The 17,676-nt window shown below is 48.8% G+C and overlaps 1 protein-coding gene across 2 annotated transcripts in view; it reads left to right on the top strand.

The window, feature by feature from the left end:
• Positions 1 to 13,206, top strand: part of TRRAP (transformation/transcription domain associated protein) — a 115,921-nt gene extending 102,715 nt beyond the window's left edge. The window contains exons 68-73 of one of the 2 annotated variants that reach the window (XM_069486546.1): positions 2,710 to 2,935; positions 3,643 to 3,860; positions 5,560 to 5,744; positions 8,540 to 8,743; positions 8,831 to 9,025; positions 12,031 to 13,206. In XM_069486546.1, the coding sequence (XP_069342647.1) occupies positions 2,710 to 2,935; positions 3,643 to 3,860; positions 5,560 to 5,744; positions 8,540 to 8,743; positions 8,831 to 9,025; positions 12,031 to 12,315 (1,313 nt within the window). In that variant the 3' untranslated portion in view covers positions 12,316 to 13,206. The remainder of the gene's footprint in view (positions 1 to 2,709; positions 2,936 to 3,642; positions 3,861 to 5,559; positions 5,745 to 8,539; positions 8,744 to 8,830; positions 9,026 to 12,030) is intronic. The other variant, XM_069486547.1, reaches the window with a different exon arrangement.
• The last annotated feature ends 4,470 nt before the right edge of the window (positions 13,207 to 17,676 follow it).

The raw sequence follows: 17,676 nt of genomic DNA, 5'->3' as shown, positions 1-17,676 counted from the left end.
AGCTGGAAGAAAGTTCAAGACCAGCACACTACGTTTATTCCAGAGAAATGAAGACTTATTTTTGTTGGAACTTGTATGAGGTTATTCATAGCCACTTTATTTGTCATAGCCCCAAACTGGAAACCAACCAAATGTCCTTCCAGAGGTATTGATGCATAAGCAGAGTGTAGTGCGTCCATACTCAGCAATAAAAAGGAGTTAATTATTGATACAGCAACTTGGATGAACCTCAAAGAATTTATGCTGTGTGCAAAAAGCCAATTCATAAGGATACACACCATATGATTCTTATGAAACATTTGTAAAATAGCATAGGAACAGGGATGGAGGACGGGCTAGTGGTAGCCAAGTGTTAGGGATGCAGGGAGGAGACGGGTGTGGCTGTGAAGTGTCACGAGGCGTCTTGTGGTGAAGGTACAGTTGAGCATCTTGAGTGTAGTGGTGGTTGTGCGAGGCTGCGCATGTGACAAGGCTGCACAGACACACACACACCCAAGTGCACACATCGCTGCCGCAATCTCAGTCAGCTCTGGATTGTGCCAGTGTCACTTTCTCGGTTTTAGCATCGTGCTGGGAGTGGACACTGGCATGGGAGGAGGGGTTCAGGAATGCATGTCATTTCTTTGTAACCTCCTATAAATCTTTAGTTATTTCAAGATAAAAGTTTTAAAAGAAATAGATCAGGCATGAGCTTAGCAGCACCTTCTTGATCCAGAGTGGGGCAGAAACAGCCCCGCCTGGGAAGCTGCCTGCGTCCCAGATGGGTGGGCTCTGTCGCAGCTCTGCTGGGGGCAGGGAACCTCGCCCCGTCTTGCTTTGGTGCGTGGCAGCCTCTCCCGCCACCTGCTCGTGTGACATCATGGCACTCACTGTGAGGAGTACAGAGGAAGGCGATGACAGAGCTTAAAATGAAAGGGAAACCAGATAAATGCCATGAAAAAACAAGAAAATACTTTGGCTTTCCTAAAACCAATTGCATTTGCGTACAGCTGAGTTCCTACAGGGACAGCGACGATTAGGCTATTAGAATAGCTGGACATTAGGCTGAATGCCTACCGTATGCCGCCTCAGTCATTTTAATCCGAGTGGGGTAGGTGTTATTCCTGCTTCCATTTCACAGGTGAGAAAAGTGAGGCCCAGGAGGCTCAGCATGAGCTTAACGTCCTACAGCTGTGAGTGTCCGAGCTGGGCCTTAGCAGGTCCGACTTCCCAGGGCTCCAAAGTGCTGCACCACACGGACCTTCACGTGCCTAAGGGTTAGGTCTGGAGTTGGCACCTAACGACAAAATAGCCTGCACACTTTAACCTGCCGGTGAAACGCAGTATACACAGGGGTTATGTATTCTGTGTGTTCTCTTGCTAAGTCTCACAGCCTGATTTTTCTCAAGTGGTTGGATTAAATCACTTTTCTGGGTCAAACACCAATAGTACAGATCTGTTTAGGGACCATTTCATAGGGAGCATGTCGTGGGATTTGATGGTTTGTTTGCCGAGCCACGTAGTTTATGTGTTAAATATGCGCCTGGTGCAGCGGTGACATCCAGGGCGGGAAGAGCTGAGGACACGTTTTGCACGTGGGTGGCCACGCCCTCTCGGGGGCCTTGCCCGTGTGGGCCTCTCATGCTCGGCATCAGTCAGGCCTTCACCACTCTCTGGTCCCAAACTGACGCCGTTGGCCCGTCGGTCATTTTCTGTGTGTCTAGCTCCCGGCCAACTGCAGCTGCCCTGGGGACGGGGGAGGTGGGGGGAGGCAAGTCCTTGCCGAGTCTGCAGGAGGCTCTGCCGCAGCAAGGGGGACGCGCCTTCCTTCGTCACATCCAGGAGGTGCGTGACGGCGTCTCTGCTGCCGCAGCACAGCCAGCGTCTCATTTGGGCTCAGGGTAACCGGGCCTGGGGACAGCGCCTGCGTGGCTCCCACAGGGCCCCTGCTACAGCAGCGCTGTGTTGGGGCGAGTTAGCGTGGCGAGACTCTCGACACCAGAGCTCGTCTGGGGGGAAGGTGAGGTTTTTGTTTTTTTTTTAAAAGAAGTACTTTTTAATTTAATTGATCTTTTAATATTGAGTCTCAGTAACATCTGAGAAATACATTAACCAGGGATTTTTTAATTGCTTAAGTGAAAATGTTCTCCATTTTTGTCATTTTGGTTTCTTGCCTTAATTCCTTCCAATGGGCTGGTTTAGAACTTAGTGCTCTCCTGGTGTTGCTCCTCCCACTCCCCGGCTCCATCAGTGCCGCCTTGGCTTTGACTTGGGGCCTGTGTTTCTTGGTGTGACGCGTGTCCTCGGGTGGTGCTGCCGAGCTGGCGTTGGATGTGGTCTTAGGGCCCTGGCGACACAGGCCCCCGGACTGCTGTCAGGACTCGCAGGCTGCCCTCAGTCCAGCCCAAGCCTCATGCGCTGAGGTGGGTGCTCAGGGGCCTACGTGCCATCTCAGCCCGCACCGTTCCCTGAGAGGAGCCTGGGGTGTCGTGTTGGGGTTTGTTTCTCCTCCTCCTCCTCCTCCTCCTCGCAGCACCGTGCGTGGTGCCAGACTTCTTGTTCTTTCAGGCCTCAACTTACCCTTTAAAGAGTAAGAGTTGCTGGTTTGTTCCTCATTACACGTGGAACGTGCCTAATTTGTAGCTGGTAGGTGCTTAAGCAGCGATTTTATAGTGAATTGGAAATAGCCCAAATTGTCAAAAATGTTTTTAACCTTGTTTTATTTTGAAGATTTTGACTTCAGTGTTCCGGGATCCATGAAGCTTCATAATCTCATTTCTAAACTGAAAAAGTGGATCAAAATCCTAGAGGCTAAAACCAAGCAACTTCCAAAATTCTTCCTCATAGAAGAAAAGTGCCGGTTTTTGAGCAATTTTTCATCACAGACGGCTGAAGTGGAAATTCCTGGGGAATTTCTGATGCCGAAGCCAACGCATTATTACATCAAAATCGCTCGGTGAGTGAGCCTGGCCTGGCGGGTGGCAACTCACACCTGCCCGCTCCCCCCCACCCCCCGCCCCCGGGCCCAGGACACAGAGCCCGTGTGGGAGGCTTCAGGGAGACCCAGTGGGGTATTTCAGACGTTGGTTCCCTGAAATGAGAGAACTTAAGATTGTTCTAGGACTGGAGTGATCGGGCACCTTAAAAGTTCTGATCTAACTGATAGGTTAACTGTCTTGAGTGAAGTTGGGGTTTGCTTTCGAAAGGAATTTTCAGATCACCGCAGAACTTGGCAAAAAGTAAAGTGTCCCAGTCTTTTGTAAACTCTTAAACCACAGGATTGAAGATGGAATGGGAGGGTTGTAGAATTTACTAGAGCTCGCTGCCTCTCATTTGAAATATAAAAAGTGCTTCAAAGAGGCTTCCCTTAAAGCCATGTGTTTCGTTTTTATTTCTGAACCAGACGCAGAGCTCTGCTGCTCCCTACGTCCAGAATCCAGTTTCCCTTTCCCCCGAGCCTGGCGTGTGTCCTGGCCAGCTGTCCTTCCTCCCTAGCTCCCATCAATGGCCTCTCAGTTACAAAATGTGATGCCATTTCTGCCTGTCACAGTGACTGCCGACCTGCACAGTTTTCCCGTGACAGTTCTGAAAACTCTATTTTCGTAAGAAAAGGACTGGAAGTTGAGACTCCGCTCACGTCCTGTTGTTTGCTCGCGTTGGTAGGTTCATGCCCAGGGTGGAGATTGTGCAGAAGCACAACACGGCGGCCCGGAGGCTGTACATCCGCGGGCACAACGGCAAGATCTACCCCTACCTCGTCATGAACGACGCCTGCCTCACCGAGTCGCGGCGGGAGGAGCGTGTGTTGCAGCTGCTCCGCCTGCTGAATCCCTGTTTGGAGAAGAGAAAGGAGACCACCAAGAGGCACTTATTTTTCACAGGTACGAGAGCTGCGCTTTGAGGGACACAGGCAGCTCACGTTAGCTCCAGAGGGTGTGCATGTGGCACCGTGTCCACAGCAGAGGATGTTCTGCCGTGTGGCGAGCAGGCAAGGCCTGGGGATGGGAGCAGCCTCCACCCCGCCGGCCCCTGCTCCTGGAGCAAGCCACTCTGGCCTTTAGGCTCCTCGCTGTGGGACAGGAGCTGTGTTCTAATTTCCCCTGAGGCCTTCCTGGCTCTGTGGAGTGTTCATTTGGAAGGTGTGGCACTGGGCCCACGTGCGCTGCCTTTTTCTTTGGGAACCTTTCCGTGCTCTGCCGAAAGCTGGGCCGAGCCGAGGGCTTGTTGCTGGTGTGTGACAGCACACGTCAGCTTTGCAGCCAGGGCTCGCGCTCCCTCTAGACCACACATGCGCTGCGTGGGCGCCGCCTGAGGTGGCCTTCGTGAGTGAAATGCAAGACTTAGGACAGGCCAGCAGCCCTGTGAAGGCCACAGAAATCGTTGCCAAGCGGCACAAGTAGCTAATAAGAAGCAACCTCTTACTAGGTTGTTTTCACAAATGAGTTGTTGCGAGTGGCCAGTTTCTGTCTGGAACAGGGGAGTGGACGAGATGCCTGTAATTCTACCCAGAGACGAGAGCCTGGTAATAATGTTTTAGCACGTAGTCCCTGGCGTTAGGAGGATACCGCAGTGCGTATTATCTAGTTCCCTATGGAGCTTTCTTCCGATAGCTAAGGTATAATCCAACCCATTTTGACCTGAAGTCTCTGACCCTTAAGTTTAATATCTCAAAATAAGAAAGTCAAAAAAACAAGTCTAAAGAAAGCTTGACATGCATTATAGGAAGCTATTTGTGTTTCAGCATGTGTGTAACGTGATCTGTAACTTTTTGCAACAAAATTGCTGAATATTACCATAATCTAATATCTTAATAAAATACCTCATATAATCCACAACAGCCCTGTGGGGTAGGCACTGTTATCTCACCTTTGGATGAAGACACTAAAGTTCACACAAGTCCAGTAACTTTCCCCAGGGTGACGTCACTAGGAGGACAGACTCAGGCTGTGGGGGTGGCCCAGAGCGGGCACACCCAGTGCTCTGCTGTGCTGCCTCCAGCTGGTGCCCTCGTGGTCCTGAGGTTGGTCACCATCGTGTGAGTCGAGTTGCTTAGCAACTGCGTCCCAAGTAACGGAATAGTGATTGGGGAACAGAATGGTGGTCACTCTGTGTGGATGACTTACAAGTTAACTGGGTTGAATTATCAGATCGACGCTGGTGGCGTTCCATATCTGAACCACAGAACACAGAAAATGACTTAGGGTTATTTTCTTCTCCAAAGATGGAGCACAGCTACTCTAGATAACGGAAGGCAAGTTAGTGAAATTACACGTGATAAATGGTGGGATGTCGGAGTGGGGCAGGATTCTTCTGGAAGTAAACTCTGATTAAGGAGGACCTCTAAAGAGCGAACATTTGGCAGTCTCTTTATTTTTTATTTTTTAAGTTTGCCTCCTGAAGCATTTCTGTTTGTGAGCACAGGGTTACGATCACCTCAGGTGCCGTCGCCCCTAGACATGAAGAGGTGGGTGTGACTAGGGCTCTTCCTCTGCGCTCACAGAGCAGGCTCTGCTCCTGGCATGCGCCCTGGAGGTGGAGCCGAGTGCTAACCTGCCCCCATTTCTCTCTCCCCGGCCCCAGTTCCCCGGGTGGTGGCAGTGTCCCCGCAGATGCGCCTTGTGGAAGACAACCCCTCTTCACTTTCCCTCGTGGAGATCTACAAGCAGCGCTGCGCCAAGAAGGGCATCGAGCACGACAACCCCATCTCCCGCTACTATGACAGGCTGGCCACGGTGCAGGCGCGGGGGACCCAGGCCAGCCACCAGGTACCAGTCGGGCCAGGCAGGGCTGCTGAGGCCCCTGACTGGCTGCTTTCTCGTGGTGGTGCTCGGACGACAAGTGTGCTCAGGACATAGCAGGCGTTCTTTGAGGGGTGCTTGTCTCACTTAAAATAACTTTGCTGGACTCAGGGAATTGCAGAAATTAGGCAGCCGTTGATCTTCATGAGGGCACGTTTGCTGCAGGTGGTTTGTTATGACCGGACAAAGGTGAGTTCACAACCTTGGAGAGGTCCTTTGTCCTTTACGTGAACTTACAAAGAAGCTCAGAAATTAGATTTTTTTCTTTTTCTTTTTTTGAGACTGTCTCATTCTGTTGCCCAGGCTGGAGTACAGTGGTGTGATCATAGCCCCCTGCAGCCTTGAATTCCTGGGCTCAAGTGATCCTCCTGCCTCAGCCTCCTGCGTAGTTACCATGCCTGGCTAAATTTTTTAAAATAAATTTATGGCAAACTCATTTAGCAGCCAGACCTGATCTGGAGCGTGGTGAGGCTACTCATGGTCTGTATTTGTTCCTGTTCATCTGCTCTGCTGCTGGGGCATTACTGTACATACTTTCTGCAGTGCAAAGAGTGACGAGCTCTGAAACACATGGGCCCAGCTGTGCTGGCTGCTTCAGCCAGGAGCACCCGGCCACAGGCGTCCTAGGCAGCTGTCGCCTGCAGCCCCTCTCCTCACCTGCAGGTTTTTGCCCTTAGTGGAAGCAGGGCTGGTGTGGGCTCCAGATGAGAAGACTTTGTTCAGGATTGTAGAGCACCAAGAGGCAGCTGTTGTGGCCTTGCCCAGGTGCTCTCGTGATACTTCCTGTGGGTCCTAAGGAGAGACCACAGAGGTGGGTGCTGCGGCCTTGCCCCAGGTCTCCCAGGGATTCCTTCCGGTTCATCTGGCTCTCAGAGGACTCAGTTTTGCTCAGGAAGATTGAGCCCAAGGGGTGTCCATTTCACCTCCTCTGCAGGGCCCAGGCACAGCAGGGCCCAAGGTGCTCCAGGCTGCGGAGGCAGGTGCAGCCTCCACCTGTGTGCAGGCAAAGGGTGCGGCTCCCTGTTTCTGATCCGCCTCTGTGCACCGAGCTCGGGCCTCCTTGGGAATCGGTGCCAGGGCTTTCTCATGGCACAGGTCATGGCCTGGTCGTCTGTGGGCCTCGGGCAGGCTCAGGGGTTTTGCGGGAGAGGAGTGGGATTATATTCTTAAGGCCACGTTTACCTTTGACAGTGTGGAAGCCAGTGACCTGTGTCTGCAAACACAGTGCTGACGTCAGAAGCCCCTTTTGTTTCATAAACAGCACGTGGCTGACCAGGCTGAGGCTGGTCCAGCTTAGACTAGTGCGAGGGCCCTGCTGAGCTGGGGAGACGCTGACGGTACAAAAGAACCCAGCTTCCTGGCCTCTTCCTACCCTGTGTCCCTGGTTTGTTTCCTTATAAATATTAAAGTGGCATAATCACCTTCCATAAAACTGTACATACCCTTCATAAAGTACATACACAATTCAGGGTTTACAGTAGATTCACAGAGTTGTGCAGCCATCGCCGTTATCTGTCTCCTCGCCCTTATCTACCTTGAAAACATTTTATCACCCCCCAAAAAAACCTCACACCCATTACTAGACACGCCCTGTTCCTCTCTACTCCACCTGGCCGTGTTGAAGACATGGCCACACACACACACCCCCAGGCCCTCAGAAAAGGTGGAAGACCTGTTGATGCAAGGCATTTAAGAAAATCTCTGTCAGAGTTCTTAGCTAATCACTAAGCTAACTGAGCAGAGACTTCAATAGACTTTACAGAATTAGTTCAGGGAAGTCACAAAAAAAAAATAGCAACGAATCTTAGGGGGAGAATCCGATTTCTAGAGTTGCCAAATTATAGTACTTCAATATAATTATGAGACACACAAAGAATCAGGAAAACATGGCCAACACACAGGGAAAAAAAGTGAAGTCACTTGTATCAAGTAACTTGTATCCAGAACACATAAAGCATCTAGTGGCTATTCAGAGCACGTGGGTAGGACTTAGCGTGGAACAGACCTTGAGCCTTTACCAGTTGGTCTAACGGGAACTAAGTTAACTCAATCAACTCTTTTATAGAGGCCCTCTCTAAATTTGTGATGTTTGAAGTAGTCTTGTGAGTCTTTCAGTACAGAATTCAGTTAAAGTGTTGTTTGATATCTGTTCTGTGTTTAGACTAGCTCCTTCAGTTCATAAAATTTTTGTCTTTAATAGTCTTTGATTTGGGCTGGGTATGGTGGCTCGTGCCTGTAGCCCTAGCACTTTGGGAGGCTGAGGCAGGACGATCACTTGAGCCCAGGAGTTTGAGGTTGCTGTGAGCTATGATGACACCACTGCACTCCAGCCGGAGGCAACAGAGAGACCCTGCCTCCAAAAAAAAAGTCTTTGATTTGAAGGTGGTGGTGTTGATATCCACCTATTCATTTTTTCTTTTTGTTAATTGAACCAATATATTCTATAGTTAAGAAGGGTAGAAGTTGTTTTCAGATACTTACCTACATTCTTGTAAAATAAATGATATCACACATCATGCAACTAAGGCTTTTATTCAAACCAGCTCCATGGGTGCTTTAGAGCATAAGACATGAGACCCTGGAAGGAAATGAAACAGTTTTATGCATCCTCACATGCAGTCTAATAATGATGCATACACATTTTTGTCAACAAAATTCACTCTATAATACTAAGTCACTAAATAATTGCAATCTGAGAGTTTTCCTTTTGCAGAAAAAAATCAGTTAATTAGATGGGAGGGTCATGGAGTGATGTATTTCAGGTATTGCGAGACATCCTCAAGGAGGTTCAGAGTAACATGGTGCCACGCAGCATGCTCAAAGAGTGGGCCCTGCACACGTTCCCCAACGCCACGGACTACTGGACCTTCCGCAAGATGTTCACCATCCAGCTTGCGCTGATCGGCTTTGCAGAATTCGTCCTGCATTTGAATAGACTCAACCCCGAGATGCTACAGATCGCTCAGGTAACTTGCTGTGGACAGCACACCCTCTCCTTTAGACATCACTATTCTGCTGATGCAGTTCCTGAAGTGTCTCCTTCTGAAATTTAGGACACCGGCAAACTCAATGTTGCCTACTTTCGATTTGACATCAACGATGCCACTGGAGACCTGGATGCCAACCGCCCCGTCCCTTTCCGCCTCACACCCAACATTTCCGAATTTCTGACCACCATCGGCGTCTCTGGCCCGTTGACAGCCTCCATGATTGCTGTCGCCCGCTGCTTCGCCCAGCCGAACTTTAAGGTGGGTCTCAATGTCCCGGGAGCGGCGAGGGCCGGGGTTACTCTCACACACATTGGGCCTTGCAAGAGCTGCTCACCGCCAGCGACAGGGGGAATGTCGAGTTAGAAGGGTCGGTTGTTGCTGTACAGTTAGTTTATGCATTTGGGAGAGCAGTTTGGAAATGTTCCTGTCCAGAGGTGTTGAGGATATCGAGGAACCCAGTTTGTGAAAAGGAATCTAGAAGCCCCCACTGGGTAATGTGCCCCTGTTCCCGCTGTCAGTTTTGTATAGCAGCTTCCGTTTCCGATTCTGCACATCTTCCTGGTAGGAAAGGGCAGAAGTGTTCTTCTGTGGGATGGCGCTGGCCTTGCCAGGTGTGTGAGACGTGGCCAGGTGCCCTTTGTGCCCTGCTCTACATGAGGCCAGGCCAGGGTGTCTGATGGCTCTGCCACGGGGACAGGACAGACCTGCCGTTTCCCAGGCACCTTCCCTGTGGCGGGCACAGGCTGCTGAAGTGGCTTCTCATCAAATTCCCCCAATGCTCATTCAGATGGGGGACCCAAGGCCAGGGAAAGTAAATGACACTCCAAAGATCACAAAGCAGGGACAGGTGCGGTGAAGACTGGGATTCAAATCCAGTTCATTCTGACTCTGAGCCTATCTCCCCTCCCTCCACCAAAATCCTCTCTTTGCAATTGGGGGTGAATAATCTTAACTTTCTTTTCTTTTCTTTCCTTTCCTTTTTTTTTTTTTTTTTTTTTTTTTTTTTTTTGAGACAGAGTCTCACTCTGTTGCCCAGGCTAGAGTGCCGTGGCGTCAGCCTAGCTCACAGCAACCTCAGACTCCTGGGCTCAAGCAATCCTGCCTCAGTCTCCCAAGTAGCTGGGATTACAGGCATGTGCCACCATGCCTGGCTAATTTTTTGTATATATTTTAGTTGTCCAGCTAATTTCTTTCTATTTTTAGTAGAGATGGGGTCTTGCTCTTGCTCAGGCTGGTCTTGAACTCCTGAGTTCAAACGATCCACCTGCCTTGGCCTCCCAGAGTGCTAGGATTACAGGCGTGAGCCACCGCGCTATTTTTCTTTTAACTTAAGAGAACAGTTGTATCTTTTTTTCCAGATAAGCAGTTTGCATCTAGAGAGGGCCTCAGAAACCAGTTGATTTCCCAAAACATTGATTCACAACAGTTTTTAAATGATTGCATAAACTCTTAGCTGTGAACAAGGACTACACGTTATACACACCTTGCTCTTTAATGGGTAGTGTCACGTGTCCGTCAACGCGGGAGGCTGTTTGGGATAGAGCGAGCACCTTTATGAACATGAGTAAAGTTAACTGGCCTTTGTGTTTGTTCTTGAGTTAAGGAGTGTGTGTTCTAGTGCAGCAAATGGTAGTCTGTTGTTACCTCTGGCATAAGGCTTGAAATAGGAAGTTCTCATTTAGATAGAAATGCTATACTTCTAGAAACAACCATAGGGATATCCTTAGAATGGCATTTCATTTGAAAACTTTAAGGAAAAAGACTTAAGACCGTGACGACTTGGAGTGACACCGTGCGTTGCGCTTGGCAGACTGTGCTGCTGTAGGTGGGAAGAAGTTAGATCTCCAAACTTAGGGCCCAAATTTCTGGACAGACTAAATTTAGTGAATGCCTTTAAGTTAAGGCCAAATGTAGACCATTCTGTAAATTCTGTGTGGGAATCTCTTCTGAAAACACGCTCTGTTGGCACCAAGTAAGGCGGGATAAAAACCTCCTTGATCTGAGGTGACTGTTAAGGTGCCTGAAATGAGACCCCTGTGCTTCCTTGGAACACGACAGCGGACTGTGCTGGCTCTCTCCTTGCACGAGGCGTCGGCCTCTTCTCTCTGCTCCCAGTCCCGGACGTCTCAGCGCCGTCCTGACTCTCCCACACATATGTTTAATTGTGTAAATTTAAACCTTGAGCTCCAGCCCCGCCTCATCCCCGACCTGGTTGCGGTTCCCTCCCGGCCTGTGGCCGCTGTCCTGTGGCGGCCACTGCCTCAGCCTCCTCCGAGGACACCAAACCCTCCCAGTGTGCAGCTCACCTCACGAGCCTTGTGGGTCCAGCTCTGTCACCCCCGTGGGGACAAAGCTCTACTTAGGCCTCTCACCCTCGGTTGGAGAGGTCCTTTAGGACAAAAGTCCTGTCTTGTCATGCTCTGCTCAGCACTCTCCGTGACTTCCAGCTACTCGGAGTACAAGGAGAGCCCCGATGGCACCACCAATGGCACAGTGACTGGAAGCACAAGGCTGGCCAGACGCTGGTGTGTGCTTGACGTTCATTCATTCCTTGAATCTGCACATCGCTGGGGGGGAGAGGCTGTGTGACTGTGCCCTGTTTACAAAAGGGGAAATTGAGGCACAGGGCTTAAGTAGCTTACCCAAGGGTACCCAGGTGGGACATGTTGGAGCCTGTGCCGTGGCCTCCCGCTGTTGCTCCAGCGCAGCCAGGCCCACCCCTGCTGTCCCCGCCTTGGCGTGGTGGTTCCCATGAGCGTGGCCCCCTCACTCCTTCTGGTCTGCCCAAGTGTGGCCTTGCGCGTCAGAGAACCCTCTGAGCCGCCACACCCGGCTCTGTTCTCCACACCCCCTGGCGGGAACTTGCTCGCTGGTCAGGGGGGAGCCCCTGAGGGCCGGGTGTGGTTTTCTGTCCTGTTCACTTGTAGCCGTGCTGCCTGGAACGGGCCTGACACTCCATAGGCGTTGGAAGGCATGGGACAGATAGCGTGTGGCACGTCCCACCCAGATAACCGCTGCCCTGGCTTGTCGAAGACCAGACAAAAGTGTCGTGATGCTGAGGCCTTTTGGCCACTGCTCCAAGTAGAGGAAGGGGTTGTCCCCAGGTGGCCTCTCCAGCCTGTCCGTGAAGCTCACGGCTGGCCTGGCACTGAGGCTAGACCAGCCCCGCCGCTGGCCGTGGGTTGGCTCCGCCTCCTTAGGATGCTGCCCCTCTGGGCTGACCTTGGTTAAACCTGGGTCCTGTCATTCTCTCCTTCACACAGGTGGACGGCATCCTGAAAACCGTGCTCCGGGACGAGATCATCGCCTGGCACAAGAAAACGCAGGAGGACACCTCCTCTCCTCTCTCGGCCGCCGGGCAGCCTGAGAACATGGACAGCCAGCAGCTGGTCTCCCTGGTTCAGAAAGCCGTCACCGCCATCATGACCCGCCTGCACAACCTTGCCCAGTTTGAAGGCGGCGAGAGCAAAGTGAACACCCTGGTGGCTGCAGCAAACAGTCTGGACAACCTGTGCCGCATGGACCCTGCCTGGCACCCGTGGCTGTGACCGCAACCGCTCCCACCCGGAATGTGAAAGGCGCCTTGGGCTCCCGGCCCACTGGCTTTTATGACTTGCCGCTGCCTTGCGGGGTATTTTATGTACGAAAGTCCTGCCATTTCCTGGGTGGTTATTGTCCTGACAGCTTTCCTGTGTGTGAAAGAGGGAGAATTTAGTTTCGGAGAGAGCTGAACTGTTGCGACTCACGGCGAGGCAGCCGGAAACGGCAGAGCTGGAACCTCCTCCAAACTTTTAAAATAATCTTTTTAGAAACCAGGATTGTCCAGTCTGGAATCTCTGTGAATCCTTTCCCGCGGCATCCCCGCCGCCCTGTGAATGTACAGACAGCCGGGACGGCGGCCGGCGGCTCCGCCCGACCGTTTTTAACTCTCTCAAAAAGAACACCTCACAGCAGCCACATGCTTTTGTACAGACCTTTGTAACCCGTGTACAGAAACCCACTTTGTTAGAGAAACAGGAAATTATGAACAAACCGTGCTGGCTTTTCTCTGAGCACTAACTTTTATGCTGTATGTAAGTGGCGTCGGTGATCTTGAGTGTTTGACGCGGAGTGACCAGGCCGCCACCACCTGGGGGAGCCGTTCCTCGTCCATTTGGGGTTTAGAGTCAACTGGGGGGACAGAACTGCGAGAGTTGGCAGGTGAATCTCGTGCTTTTTATCGTGGGCTCTTCCCATGTCTTCTAGACATTTACTATCATTGTACCTGGAAAAAAAATCACTTTTCTCTTCCTAATTTAAAAAGAAAAAATAGCAATGAATGTTTAATAACTCCAGTCCTTCTGTTACGTTCACGTTTTTATAAAACAGCATTGAGAATGTTCTATCTAAATTTGTACAGTGTGATTTTTTTTTTTTTAGAATAAATATTTTATAAAAGGATTTGTTGTCTCTTATTTGTGTTAAAATGATTGTTTCTGTGAGGTGCTTCCTCTACCTTGACGTCCCTGAATTGAAAAGGACGTGCCCATTGGGAAGTGCTGGGTTTCTTCAAGGAAGATGGCCTTTTACGTGACTTGCAGGGACATGTCAGCAAGGCCCCCTCTCTGGGCCGCTGCTCTGGGCCCCTGACTCTTTCTTGCCTTCCCTTTGCCCCCGTCATCCCAGGCTACCACGGGGTGATGCCTGCGGCTGGGTTTACTCAGATCTCACTGCAAAGTCAAGTCTCCGGGACGTGACCCAGATGTCCTCTGGGAAGCTTTAGGCCGTAGTTGTGTTGCTGGGTTATGACCTGGATACGAGCTCGTTGCCGCGGGCGGTGCCGACAGCTGCAGCGGGAGGTCTATGTGCTGCTCTCCGGCCTCAGCCCAGAGGGGCTGCTCCCCTCCTTACAGAGAAGAGATTTCCAGCTCTGAGAGGGTAAGTAGATTGTCCAAGGCCCAGAGCCAGTGGAGAAATGTTTGGACTCCATCCAGCATGACTCTAAGCCCCCAAGCTGCACCCTGGATCCCAGGTCAAGGCTGAGGGGCCGAGCTTTGCCCATCTAACTAGACTCTCCCGTTTGTTCTTTGCAGCTAATTATAAGTTATTTCCCAATTTCCTGGAGAGAGCTACCTATAGACTCGGAATGAAGGGAGCTGTGCATCTAAAATGATGAGCAATTGCACGTTCAACTCCATGTGAATCCGGCAGTTAACCCGTGCCGCGCAGCATCAGGCCTGAGTGGGGAAGGGACCTCCCCAGTAGTCCTCACTGCAACACGGTATGAGCCACTGTTTGGGCTGCCTTCGTACTCTGGGAGAGCCTGGTGTGGTGCTGGTGGAGGTGCGTGGGTGGCATTAAGGTGAGAGAACGTTTGTCTCTTACCCTAGAGAGTTGGAGTCTGGAGCCGGTGCTGCTGGTGAGGAATAGGCCTGAGTCTCCTGCCAGGTTCACCCACACGGCGGCTCGGGTGCTGCCCTCGGTTGTTGGGAAACCAACCTTTGAACGGCTGGGGCAGGGGACAGCCCCCCCCACTGTGAAGATCCGGCATCTTCTGAGCTCCAGCTCAAGGACCTGGAGTCAGGGGACCTTGCACCCCAGCTTCCTCACCCCAGCACAGCATTGCTGGAGTGGGGCCCCCAGGGGGCTGCGGCTCCGGAGCTGGGGCAAGTCTGGGACGGGGCTCACTTATGGGGCCACTCACATCACACGCTCCGATTCTCCAAACACCATTTCACGGTAAGTGCTGTTATTGTGTTTTTATTGTGGCAAAATACATACAACAAAGTTTATCATTTTAATCAATTTTAAGTGCACAGTTCAGTGGCATTAAGCACATTCACATTGTGCAACCATCACCACCATCCATCTCCAGGACTTTCCCATCTTCTCAAACTGAAATTCTGTTCCCATGAAACATGCCCTATTTTCCTTCCCCCAGCACTGGCCCCCACCCTTCAACTTGCTGTGAATCTGACTATGCTAGCGACCTTCTGAGTGAAATCCACAATCATACAATGTAAGCTGAATCCTTCGTGTCTGGCCTTACTTCACTTAACAGAGTCCTCAAGGTTCATCCATGTTGCAGCATGTGTCAGAATTTTCTTCCTTTTTAAGGCCGGATTATATGTCGCTGTCTATATATTGTGCTGTATGTATAATACATTTTGTTCATTTATTCATTTGTTGATGGAGTGCTTCTATCTTTTGTCCACTGGGAGTAATGCTGCTATGAACACAGGTGTACAAATTTGTTCAAGTTCCTGCTTTCAGTTCTTTTTTTAAAAAGTATTTATTTATTTGCTTTTTCTTTTTTTGTTACAGTCAGAGTCTCACTCTGCCACCCAGGCTGGAGTACAGTGGCACAATCATAGCTCTTCCAACTCCTGGCCTTAAGTGACCCTCCTGCCTCAGCCTCCCAAAGTGCTGGGATTACAGATGTGAGCCACCGTGCCTGGCCCTGCTTTCAGTTCTTTTAGGTATGTAGCCAGAAGTAGAATTGCTGTATCATATAGTAATCCTATTTTTAATTTTTTGAGGTAGTGCCATACTGTTTTCAATAACAGCTGCACCATTTTACACCAGCAATATATGATGTTTCCTATTTCTCTACAATGTTGTCAATACTTGTTATTTCTGTTTTTTGTTTTTTCATAACAGCCATCCTAATGAGTGTGAAATAGTATCTCATTGTGGTTTTGATTTGCATTTTCCTTATGATTAGTGATATTGAGCAAATTTTCATATGCTTATTAGCCAGTTGTATATCTTCTTTATAGAAATGTCTATTTAAGTCCTTTGCCCATTTTTGAATTGGGTTGTTTTTGTTGTTGAGTTCTTTATATAATCTGGATATTTATCCTTTACAGATGTATGATTTGCAAATGTTTTTTCCCATTCTGTAGATTGCCTTTTCACTCTGTTGATAGTGTCTTTTCATGTGCAAAAGTTTTTAATTTTGATGTAGTCCAATTTATCTATTTTTTTCTTTTATTGCCTGCGCTTTTGGTGTAGTATCAAAAAATTATTGCCAAATCCAATGTAATGAAGTTTTTCCTCTGTGTTTTCCTCTAGCAGTTTTATAGTTTTAGCACTTGTGTTTAGGTCTTTGATTTATTTTGAGTTAATTTCCATAGTATAAGCTAAGGGTCCAACTTCTTTTGCTTGTGGATCTCCAGTTTTCCCAGCACCATTTGTTGAAACGCTATCCTATTGAAAAGCGTCTTGGCACCATTATCGAAATTCAGTCGACTGCACACAGTATGTGAGAGTTTATGCCTGGGCTCTCTATTCTGTTCCATTGGTCTGTATGTCTTTATGCCGGCACCACACTGTGTTGCTTACCATACCTTTGTAGTTAAGTTTTGAAATCAGGATGTGTGAGTCCTCCAACTTAATTCTTTTTCAACATTGTTTTGGCTACCTGGGGTCCTTTGCAATTCCATATGCATTTGAGGGTGTATTTTTTGTTTCTGCCAAAATGTTGGGATTTGGATAGTAAAATTGTACTGAATCAATGTATAGATCACTTTGGGTAGTAATGACATCTTAACAATATTAAGTCTTCCATTCCATAAAAATGGGATATCTTTTCATTTACTTGTGCTGTCTTTAACTTTCTTAAGCAACAATTTAGTTTTCAGTATGCAAATATTTTGCTTAATTGGTTAAGTTTATTCCTAAGTATTTTGTTCTTTTTAGTGCTACTGTAAATGGAAATGTTTTCTTAATTTCCTCACTGGATCATTCCTCGTTAGTGTATAGAAACCCAATTATTTGTACGTTGATTTTGTATCCTACAACTTTATTGAATTTGTTTGTTCTAATGCTTTCTTTATGCTTTCTTTATACTTTTCTATAAACATGTTATCTGCAAACAGATAATTTTACTTCTTCCTTTCCAATTTGGATACTTCCCCAACTCTCTTGCCTAATTGTTCTGGCTAGAACTTCCACTACTGTGTTGAGAAGTAGCAAAAATGGGGCACCCTTGTCTTATTCCTGATATTAGAGGAAACTCCTGGTTTCCTCTTTCACCACTGAGTAGGGTGTTACTGTGGATTTTACATAATGGCCTTTATTATGTTGAGGTGGTTTCCTTCTGTTCCTAGTTTGCTGAGTGTTTTTATCTGAAAGGGTGATAAATTTTGTCAAATGCTTTTTCTGTATCAATTGAGATGTTTTTGTGGTTTTCCCCGTGTTCTGTTAATGTGGTGTGTTACATTGATAGATTTTCGTTATTTGGGCCATCCTCGTGCATCCCAGGAATAAATCCCAATTTTTCATGGCATATAAGCCTTTTAATATGCTATCGAATTTGGTTTGTTAGTATTCTGTTGAAAATCGGTGCATCAGTATTCATACAGGATATTAGTCTGTACTTTTCTTCCCTTTTGGCATCTTTGTCTGACTTTGGTATCAGGGAGATGTCCAAGGTCAAGTTACAGAGCCAGGACTGCATCCCAGGTCCTAGGTATGCTCTCAACAATATCATCCTGCCTCTTGAGGACACAGACATGGGAAACAAAATATGTGCACATAAAAACATGTTACACATACGTATCTGTATATGAGCGTGAGGTAAAATACAGAAGACAGTAAGAAGTCAGGACACTCAGTCACAAAGTCACATGAAAATGAATTCTGCCAACAACCTGGAGGAGCCTGCAAGAAGATTCTTACCTGGTTGAGCCTTGAGATGTGAATACAGTCTGGCTGACACCTTGACTGCAGCCTTGTGAGGCGCCCCGAGCAGAGGATCCAAATGAACTGTGAAATAAAGGTGTATACACTGCATGCTGAGGGAAAGACTAGGCTCAGAGAGGACCTGAGAAGACTTTTAAGCTTTCGCCTCAAACTGATCAGAGATACCCTTAACAGTCCGTGTGAGGAGAGGGGAGTAAACACTGGGCAAAGAGGAGAATCTTAAT

This window comes from Eulemur rufifrons, chromosome 14 (genome assembly GCF_041146395.1).
Source record: "Eulemur rufifrons isolate Redbay chromosome 14, OSU_ERuf_1, whole genome shotgun sequence".
Taxonomy (NCBI): domain Eukaryota; kingdom Metazoa; phylum Chordata; class Mammalia; order Primates; family Lemuridae; genus Eulemur; species Eulemur rufifrons.
The sequence above is the reverse complement of the archived record's forward strand: the minus strand, read 5'-3'. Positions and strand labels throughout refer to the sequence as shown.